Genomic DNA, 10,788 nt, shown 5'->3' on the forward strand with positions numbered 1-10,788 from the left:
AAGTGAGCTTCCCTTCTGGAGGGGCTCACGCCTCGAGGGCGCCCCAGGGTCGCTCCCGCCTCTCTAAGCTGATGGGTTTGATACTGCTTGCAGATGTGAACGGAGGCTCATCGCCGCCTGGTGCCAGCGGATCTGCGAAGGAATCTCGTTTCTGCGCTGTTGGTTTTTCCCTTCGGGCTGGAACCATTCATAAGAACAGCCCTCTGTACTACGCACGACTTAGTATCTTGAGCAGAATTCCTCCAGCTGGTTTGCCCTAAACTGTGCAAAGGTTATATTTTAAACAGACGGGGAAAAGAGGTAACAGGTTTCCCACAGCAGCAAACTCGCTGCAAGCTGCAAGCTGCGGGGGCAGAGGGGCTGGGCCGGGCCGGGCGTGGGTTGGAGCGGCCGCGGGCTCTGCTGTCCCTGTCCTCTGCTCGGTCCGAAACAAGCGCCAGGCGTCTGCCTCGCTCAACCGCCCCGCGCTCAGCCGGGCCTTTGTCCTCCGCAGCGCGGCCCAGGCACGGGCAGGAAACCGTCAGTGCGCCCGGGCTACACTCGTCCTCGTCCTGTCCTCGCTGGGGTTCAGCCGCTCGCGGGGGTGGACCTATGGTGGGGGAGGCGCGGGGACCTCTTGGAGCGTGCGGAGGTGGCCCGCGGGTCCGAGCGTCACAGTCGGGCCGGGCGCGGGCGGCGATGAGGCGCGGCCACCGCACTTGAGCTGCGGATGATGCCCGGACCATGCAGCGGGTGGCAGGGGTGGGCGGTGCCCTCGAGCTGGCTGCGGGCGGACGGGTGTCCCGGGCCGTGCAGCCGCCCTCCTTGAAGGCCTCCGGGCACGCGGGCGGACCCAGCCGCTGGCCATCGCCCCGGAGGCCGTGCCTGACCTGGTCCCCGTCGTCCTCTCCGTGCGGATGAGGCTGGAGGAGACCGGGGATATGTTCCGACTGGCGAACTGCCTCAGCGACATCACCGTGCGGGAACTCAAAGAGGACCTGGACCTGGCGGCCGGCATCCCCTTCAACCTCCAGCGCCTCCAATACCTGGACCAAGGTGTGCCCGACCCGTTCCCGCCTCGCGAGCGCTCCCGCAAACCACTTAGACCTGCCTCTGTGGGAGGACCCCAGATGGCAAAGCAAACTCCAGCCACCTTGAAAGCCCAGGTGGAAGAGCTATCAGGGTTGTGGCCACACAGGGACTTCCAGAGCCCAGACTCCCTGGGTTTGCGTTAGACCCCGAATCTCAGAGCAAGCCTTGTCCAGGGCAGGACCTGGGTCCGCAGGCAGACCCTTTCTGTACTAGGTGACATCTACCAGCTTGGCACAAATCTTGTTCATACTAGAACACCAGATCTCAAAGCCACAGTAGGACACCCCACCGGCCTTCAAGTTCCCCATCCCTTCCTGAAGGACCCAAATCCCCAAACCAGCTAGGCTTACGTAAGACTGTAAACTGGAACCAAACTCTGTCCTCAGTGGGACCCTAACACCCAGGGCTGACCTGGCCCAGTCAGAACCCTGAAGCCGGACTTCACAGCCCTCTGTGCCAGTTTCTGTGCATAATTCCTCCAGCCTGTCAGACTCCAACTGGCCGTGCTGGGCTTGTGGACAACAGAAACCCGGTTTCTCTAACCATCTGTGCCCATGCAAGGGTGCCACAACTCCCCAAAACCTGGACCCCCAAACCTGGAACAAGCCCGCCCAAGACCAAACCCCAAATTTCCAGGCTAACCCACTTCTACCTGACAACCCTGAATCCTCCAGGAACCAAATCCACGTAAGGATATCAAATCTTACAACAAACCCTCCCTCTGGACCCCAAAACTCAGTCAAACCTGTCCATATCTGAACCCCTAATCTCCACGGAAACCAGTCTACATTAACATTCCATGACTGAGTCAATCATGTCCATTAAGAAAGTCAAGGTTCAAAACGAGGATTTGGCCCATGCCAGGACCCCAGAACTCAAAGCAAACTTTGTATTTGGAACTCAAATCTTTTAGCCAGAACATACCCACACCAGAATCTGAAATTCTAGACCAAACCCCGCCTATATCAGGACTCCCAAATCTTGGAGCAGATTCTATCACTGTGAGGACTCCAAATCTCAAGGCAGATTTGCCAGATCCCTGCCTTCAGTGGCTGTGCTACCCAGGCCTCTGAGAACCCTGAGTCCAAAAACGTTCTGGCCATACGAGAACTCCAAATCCCAGAACAGACCCTTCCCAAACCAGGACCCCCAAACAGGCAGCAAACCTTGCTCCCATCAGAACCCCAAGTCCAGAGTGAGTTCTGTCCTTAAGAAGAGCCCTGAATCCCCAATGTTGGCAGGAGCCCAGTTTATATCAGAACCCAGAATTCTAAGATGTGTCCTTGCTCAGGAGCTCAGAGCTATCCTAACTGAGTTGGAGCCCAGTACCCGTGGCTCGCCATCACTAAATCGGGACCCCAAGGCCCCTATCCAGGCAAATCTCATGTGGGAGATGCCCAGGGGAGGCCAGGGCCCTAACTTCCCTCTTCTCCCTCCCTCAGTGTCCTTCCCTCACCCTGAGGCTGTGGCTTTCCCTGCCCCAATTTGCTGTGACATTTAGGATATGAGAAGAGGATCAAAGCCCCTGGGCTCCATCATCTCCCCACTTGGTTGAAATCAATGCAAAAGACAATAAAGAGATTTTAAAAAAATCTCTGGGCTGCTCCACGGAATGCGAACACCCAGCCTTGCAGAGAGACTGCGCACGTAGTGCAGGGACCAGGCAGTGATAGAGACAGAGCTCGGGAAGCAGCCTGTCTCACCAGCTCCGGGGCGCTGCCCTGCCTGGGCTCCGTTTTCTGTCCATGAAGCAGAGCCCCATCACCACTAGAAGCCTCCTGGTCATTCCCTCCTGAGTCATTCCTGACTCAGGAAACTCCACATGGGCAGGGGATGCTAAAACTCCTTTCTTTGCACTCTTTCAAGTAGGCCGAATATTTTTCCTGACATTTCTTTTCCTACAGGAGTATTCAAAAGAGGCTCTTGGGCATTTTGGAGGCTTTCTTTATTAAGAAGTGTGTCTTGAGTCTAGTTTGTATTTAACATGTTAGGGATGAGGTGAGTCATTAAGGACTAAGAATTCCTGAACAAGCCATTTGAAAATTATGTATCCCCAACTATAAATGTCTGGACCCCTTCTGTTCATTTATTTTCACTGATGACCTATGCTGAGCAATAAATTCAAGGAAGCTAAGAGGGAGAGAAAGATGGGGTGATGGAGCACTGATGTCACAAGGCTATCACTTAGCAGTCACTTAGCAACTGCTAGAAGCTCGACCTCTGCTATGCAGCCTTTCCTGTGTGTGTCGGGCAGGTGAGAGAAAAGGTACTATTTTGTCCTGAGGAGAAATTTGGGCGGGACTGTGTAAATATTCGGCTGACACCTCTTTTGGCCACCTCAGAGGTTGCAGAGGGAAGATCGAATGAGATGTGTGTGAGCCTTCCAGGCACAAATCTAAGGGGGGTGAGGGTCGCCCTCCACTCCCACCATTTATGTAGCTGCCAATAAGGAGTCCTTGGGCCCAAGGCAGAGGCTGCATATCTGTAACTCGGATGTGCGCTAACTTCCCAGGGGCTCACCCGCCTTTCCTGGCTGTGTTCCTCAGGAAAACCCAGCTTTCCCTCAGCATTTTCAGTTGTTAGGAAGTCAAGTTGTTTTAGACCAATTACTGATTATCTCCTGCTTTCAAACCACAGATAGGACCCTGTGAACAGATTTGCTATTCCGCATCCTGTTTACATCCACCCTCCTGAGGTTCAGCTACCCAGATGCTGCCAGGACAGCCGGGCACAGCGTGTGGTGCCGAAGGGGGCGTGTCAGCCGGAGCGGCTGGGCGGGCCCTGTGCGCGGGCCTTGGGAGGTTGTCTTGGGGATGAAGGGATGCCTCGCTCAGCGCAAGCACAGTCATTACTAGAGTACTTTGTGCATAGGCCTAGTGCAATCTTTCCATCGTCAGGAGAACACTCACGACTTCCGCCCCGCAGAACGTATGGTGATTCGGCCGGGGCAGATCTGAGGTTTCTTGTTTGCCACTGCTTACGAGAAACGCACATTCTATTGTTCTCTTTAAGATTGCAGGTGGCCGTGCCCCAAAATGAGTATGTGCCAGCAAAGGTAAGCTAGGTACAAGTGCCCTTTCTTAAAATGTTCCTTGTATAATTCTCTTCCACTGCTTTTGACAGTCTTCCCCAGAATCTGGGTGCTGGACGTATGAGGAAACTCAGCCTGCTCCCGCACAAGAATGCTGTACCGTGCTGGGCGCTGGCGGGCGCGGGAGCTCTGGCCCTCCACATCCAGGGGTGGAGAATGTCAACCGTGACTTCTTGCATCCCCGTAGGTCTGCTTTGCGACCATCTTGTCCTCCAGGGGCCATTGGCAATGTCTGGAGCCATTTTGACTGTAAGAATTGCAAGTAGGTGCTGTTGGCTTCCCCTGTGTAGAGGCCAGAGAAGCTGGGGAATGTCTTGCGGGGTGACACAGAATTATTTAGTCCAAAATGTCACTAGTGCCACGCTTGACAAACACTGCCATAGGCTATCATTTGAATTATCCGGCCATTTTTGGGGGGGTCACTGTCACCTCTTTGGTCAGCTAATGGCAGCATTTAGCAGAGTTGGGATTTTAGTTGAACCAATATAACTTGTGTAAGTACATTGTGCTTTGTCCATACTATATAGTTACTTCAAGTTTAAGTAGTTCTATTTGTAGAATTTACCTCAGAAAATTACTTTACTGACTCATGTATTTTTTCACAACAGGACAAGCTAATAATTACAGAATTTTATAAATTGTTGCCATTGGTTTTTTTGTTTTGTTTTGTTTTTGGTCCAGCTTTGAGCTGAGCCAAATTAATTTTCTAAAAAAGCATTAACGATGGCAAACAGACTCATACAATAAGATTTTTTTGTTCCAGATTCTAAAATTACCTTTGTGATATTAAAGGTCAGATAATCTCATAACCAATGTAATAGTTTTTCTGTAATACACAAATTGTGTTAAAGGAAAACTTGTTCCCCTTAGGAGATTTACTGGACGACAGCACCCTAAAGTCCCAGGACATCCTGCCTGGGGGTATTCTTTCTCTGTGTGTCTGGCACTATGATGGTTGGATGGATCTGGTTGTGGCTGCAGTGGAAGGAGACCCCAGTAAGGTGTTTTCATGCTTCTTTGAATGCACTTTATATGAAGCAACCATAAATTGTGAGGGAAAATCAGTCTCTGCTATGAATGTTTGAGTAAAGGCTTCAGAGCAGGAAAAAAAAGATAAGGGTTCCTGTTAGGATTGTCAAGCCCCACCCCAAGTGTCTCCTTTCCCTCCGGGTTTCTGAGTTTACCGGGTGTCTTTATGGTTTATAAACCGCCTCACCCCCCGCCCCCCCCGCCAAGAGTGAAGGGAGCCCATTTTCGATTCCTGTGGTTAGTCTAAAAAGTTGAAAATCTAATTTAATGCTCAGAACCCCAGATAATTTGGAGAAGTGCAGCTCGAGCTTGGCTTTGGGTGTGACAGACACAGGAGTCTGCCCCATCCCAGGGAGTGGAGGGCCTGGGACAGCAGCAGGCATCTGCTGTTTGCAGGTCTCCTGCTGGGCTCTCTGTGGGCTCTGGGGTGGGACACGGAGGGGGATAAAAACCAGGATGTTTACCCATCAGGAAAGATGAGTCACTGACCAGGCCCTGGCCAGCATGCTTTCTAGAGAAGCGGTGCTGTAGGGAAGAGGAGTATGCATGCAGGGAGGATGTCAGGGAAGCCAGGTGCCAGAGGCTCCTGGGGTTCGGCCTGGGAAAAGGGGGTGGGTGGCTGGGGAGGCGGGGCCAGGTCTCCACAGCTCCTCTGGGATCCCAAGCAGCAGGCCTTGGCAGGAGCGGCTGGTGTCCTGGCCCCGCGTTCTACTCTCCGGTTCCTTCCCTGCTTTTTCTCCGTTTCGCCCCGCTCTCAGTGCCCTGGCCTCCTCGCCTCTCCCACCCGTGGCTCAGCCTGGGCCTCTGGCTTTCTGGCTCTGGCTCTGGCTCTGCATGCGGGGGGGGGGGGGGTGTTCCCTCCTGTCCGGTGTCCCGAGTCAGAACTGCATCCCCTTTTTCCTGCCTCCGCACCCCTTCAGTTCTTCCCGCTGCCCCACACCGGACCCCAACATCCGGGGCACAGTTCCTCCTCGTGGGATCCCACAGCCTTCCTCCCTTGCTTAGTTCATCTGTGAGTGAGTGCAGTATTCCAAAAGGCAACAGGGACAGTGGCCACAAAAACAGATCAGGCTGGACCCCACTGTCTCAGGAAGACGCCCCTTCCTCCTGACCTCCTCCCCGGGGCTGCTGATGTCCCCATGAAGGGCCATGACCTGCCCCTGGGCACCACCAGAGCCATTTTCTCTCTTCCAAACATTGACAGGAACACCCTTCTGCCTCCCCAGCCTGACTGATGGAACCGGCATGTCCTTCACCGATCTCTCCATTGAGCATTAGGGTTTATGCCTCTCCCCCCCCCACCACAGACTGAGACTTGGTGTGAGCTCACGCAGGCCCCCTCCCCAGCAAGCCCCCTCAGCCTCTAGCCTCTTCCACCTTGCTTTCTAGAATAACCTGCACTCCCGGGAATAAATGCACTGTGATTCTTTTGCCCAGCTGTCCTGTCTCGGGATCACTGAAGATTCTTTCTACCGAACTGCGAATTCCAGCCATCTTGAGGGCAACAAGTGGAGGCAGTGGACATCTCAGAGGGCCTTTGTGGTGCTGTACATCACCTCCCACAGAGGTCATTTAGATGCTGTGTGGTACCTTCTAGAACATGGTAACTGTCAAAGCTGGGGGAATGCTGTCTCTTCCCGGTCTCTTCTGCAGTGGTTTCCTGACCTGAATCTTGTCGCCCCCTAGGCAGGGTCCCTGCTGAGCCCCTGCCCCATCTGGGCACTGTCCGGGAATGTGTCTTTAGCGTGCACCAGTCAGCGGCCATGGCCTGCTGTGTACCACGCCTCTAGAAGAGGCAGGACACCAAGCCACACAGAGCAGCCACAGGGTCTCCTGGCTTGGCTGCCAGGAGCATCTCATGCTGTTGGAATTCTGCCCTGGTCCAAACAGGCCCAGCTCCAGGCCAGCACGGCTCTGAAGGTGGTGGGTAAGCTGTCAGGTCTCCTTTTCTCCTCCTCTTCTGATCACTTCCTAAGCAAACAGATGTCCCAAGCCCTTCTCACCCCATCTCCGCTACAGGGCAACTCTGTCTCTGGCGGTAGAAACAGAAGCCTTAGCCAGCACCGTCTCTGAACTAAAGTACTTTGTGTGAGCTTCCGGAGTGGGGAGCAGCCTTTATTCTCTCTGCATGTGGGATACGTTGGGGGAATGGTACCCACTAAGAATGCAGACCATTCAAAAACAATAGAGAATAGCTGGGCACGGTGGCGCACACTGTAGTCCCAGCACTCTGAGGGGCTGAGGCAGGGGGACTGAATGTTTGAGCCAAGCCTGGGCAACTTAGCGACTTAGCAAACTGTCTTAAGAAAAAAAAGTGCTAGGGATGTAGTTCAGTGCAAAGGCCCTGGGTTCAATCCACAGTATGAACAACAAAGGCATTAAACCAAGCAGACAGTAGTTGCAGACAGCCCAGGCCGCCTCGGAGTTTGGTCTGACACCCCTCTCCCGCCTGTTTTCCTGCCCTGCCCCTCTCTGCCATCTTGCTGCTTCCCACCCACAGCACGGGGGCAGCTCAGGTGCCACCTGCAGGCCCAGCAACCTCTGAGTGGGTAAGGGTGACACCGCTGTTCTCCGCTTCCTCCACTGCATTTCCGCTCCTCTCCCATTGGAAGATGAAATATGGGCTTTCCACAGGCCAGCAGTCCTCTAAGCTCATGAAAAGTCATTTCCACTCTGATGGAACTGTGATGTATTTGAAGGCACTGGTTTAAAATGACAGGTGGCTTTGCGAAGTTTACCGTCCTCCGCAGGCGCCGCTTGGGAGGAGATCTGTGGCCGGTGGTGGATTCTGAGAGCCTATTTAAAACTTTACCTCACCAACCAGCCATAGCTTATAAAGCCTGGCTCCTGAAATGTCAGTTGAATGTAATTGAATTGCTTTGTTTTCCGTGTTGTGATATTTGTTACCCAGGATGCGATTCAGCGCAACAAGTCCACACTGGCCACCTGTCACAGGCACGTCTGTCTTTGGAGGCAGTGAGGGATTCGGTCGGAGTGAGACCCGTGCAGGAGCAGGTGGCTGGCTCTCTGCCTTCTCCTTGTCCAGAGCCTGTCCTCTCCAGCCCCGGGCTGCATGCCCTGGATGAGAACCTCAGTGATCAAAACAACCGTGTTTCTGTCCTGGTGGAGCTGATGAGGGGAAGCCAGCAATTTATTCCAAATAACTCCACGGCCCATCACATGGGGGGGTGTGTGGGAAGACGCAGGGAGTCTTTGAGTTCACACAGCCTGTGTCACGGGGAGGGGGAGCTAAGGAAGAGAAAGTGAATGAAACTGAAAGGAGGGTAAGCATTATGGGGGGAGGTGAGATTGTTGTTTGCAATGAGAACAGCAGGTGGAAAGGGCCTGGGGAGGATGCTGAGCAGGGTACATTGAAGGGTGGATAGAGGCAGGTGTAATTGGAGCTGGGGTGGAGGAGGAAAAGCATGGAAGTGGCAGTGCTGGAGTGAGAAAGGGGAAGATTAATATCGGACCCAGGACCTTCCCACTGAGCTACATCCTCAGCCCTTTTTAGAATTTTGGCAAAGGTTGCACTAAGTCGCTAAATTGCCCAGGCTGGGCTCAGACTCGGTATGCTCCTGTCTCAGCCTCCCAGAGTGCTGGGGTTCCAGGTGTGCGCCCCCACGCCCGGCTCCCTGAGTGTCTCTGAAGGCTCCCGGCCAGCACGGCCCAAGCCATTCTCTTGTCTCCCAGGAGCCAGCTGCCGCCGCAGGTCCCCAGTGGGCAGGACGGCCCTGCACGTGGCCTCAGCCATGGGCCGCCTGGACTGCATCACACTCCTGCTGGAGCACGGGGCCTCCATCCTCGACAGGGACGCCCACGGGGAGACACCCATCGCCCTGGCCCGCCGCCTGCAACACCAGCAGAGGGAGCGACACATGTTCCTCCTGCACTGGATGGCCAGGTCGGGGGTAAAGGGCCCCAGCGAACTGACCGTGAGGAGGTTCTTCAGACAGGCAGCTCTGGGTCGGGCTGCGCGGGGACCCCAAAACAGCTCCCCCCAAAAGTCTGCCTTTCCAGAGCCCGGCCCCCGCTGCTCATCAGAGTAGGAAAACAGCTCCTCTGAGACACACGTGTGCTCTCCTGTTTGCCATTCTTCAGGAGGTGTTGATGAAAGAGGTGTTTGTGTTCATTCAGTCATTTGTTACAGACCTCACCGCTGATGCCTGGCGTTAATTCTAAGCTATTTGTACATTGTGTCCAATCACACTGTTAGGGGTGATGGGAAACCAGTTACCTTCTCTCCCTTCTGGAGCCTGTCTAATGCAGCAGCATAACACGAGTAATAACAATAATGATAATAGCACTATTGTTACTGCACAAAACAAGTGCTGCAGATGTTGGCAGGTCCTGCAGAGTGGGCTGGGAGCTCCAGTGGTGAAACGGAGAATGAAAGGCTCCCGTGGCTGGTAATGTTCCAGAAGTTTGGCTGGGCCACCTTGGAGAGATGGACTTACATAATGACGTGGGGGCTGAGGTTCTTCTGAAGGGCCCTTGTCACCCTGGCTGCCGGGCGACTTGCTGGTGTCAGGTGGCCCCTCTTCCTGTTGTCCCCAAGCAGTGCGCCCATGGGCTCTTTTTCCTGCCCGGCTTTCCCTCGGGCAGACCAGCGCCAGCCTCTATACCGAACTTAGGCGGTCACACAAAACCTTGGGCCAGGGCCACTTGCCGGGAGGGAGAGGGCTGGGCCCAGCTGCAGCTGAAAGCTGAGCCACAGATGGCGAGGAGCTCTCCCGTGGGACTGCTGTGCAGTCACACTTGATGTGCTTCCTTGGAGAAGTGCCAGGCACAACCCCAGTTCCCCAGGGGTGGCTCACAGCCTGGCCCTGTGGGGTGACCCGTATGGCCCCTGACGCCGTGTCCTGACATCTTCCGGGGTCCGGATTTGAGGCAAAGGTGCCTTCAGGGGGGCACTCCGCCCATCACGTGGTGGGAGTGACATGAACCCTGCTGCCCTTCATTCTGACTTACGTCCTCGTAACCAGATTCAGCTTTTAAATTCCTGGGCCGTATTTCCTGCTGTCATAGCAAGTGAGATCTGTGTGGACGATGTCTCTCACGGTCTACGTGGCTATGCCCAGCTCAGCAACCTGTTTGACAAATAGTAGGAAAAAAAATAGTTCGGCATCAATGATGTCAAAACTGAGATCCTGCCTTTGGCAGGTGGATGTGATCCAATGTCAGTAGGCAGATATTAAACAGTCCAAGCCGGCAGGCTGGTTCATGCAGCTAATGAGCAGGTGCCGGGTGATGTGGGCACCCTTTAACTTAACCGGGGGCATCAGTCCTGGTCGTGTGTCTGCCATGAGCACAGCTCTGCTCTTTGTTGGGAGAGCCAAGAGCCTGGCACTTGGACACACAACTCGGGGCGAGCACTGCATGTGCACACGCCCCTGATTCAGGTAGACACTGGTGAGTTAAGCGTGCGCAGGGCATTGGAACACACTCCTAGCACCTGGGGTCTGGGGTGTAGCTCAGTGGGAGAACACTTGCCTAGCACATGCTGGGTCCTGCATTGCAGCCTCAGCACGGTAAAAGCAAAAGCAACAATCAACAATCCAACCCTCCTCCCTCAGCACTGTATCTGTGGAACTCAG

The 10,788-nt window shown here is 54.4% G+C and overlaps 1 protein-coding gene across 1 annotated transcript; it reads left to right on the forward strand.

The window, feature by feature from the left end:
- Positions 1 to 713: 713 nt before the first annotated feature.
- On the forward strand, positions 714 to 10,034 carry Ankrd60 (ankyrin repeat domain 60; the record flags this gene model as incomplete). Its single annotated transcript, XM_021255159.2, has 4 exons — positions 714 to 1,035; positions 5,033 to 5,163; positions 6,629 to 6,794; positions 8,885 to 10,034. Coding segments are annotated over 4 exons (975 nt in total), but the record flags the coding sequence as incomplete, so codon positions are not given.
- Positions 10,035 to 10,788: the final 754 nt, after the last annotated feature.

This window comes from Heterocephalus glaber, unplaced genomic scaffold (genome assembly GCF_053883595.1).
Source record: "Heterocephalus glaber isolate CG9 unplaced genomic scaffold, H.glaber_assembly_v1.0 deba00001673, whole genome shotgun sequence".
Lineage (NCBI taxonomy): Eukaryota > Metazoa > Chordata > Mammalia > Rodentia > Bathyergidae > Heterocephalus > Heterocephalus glaber.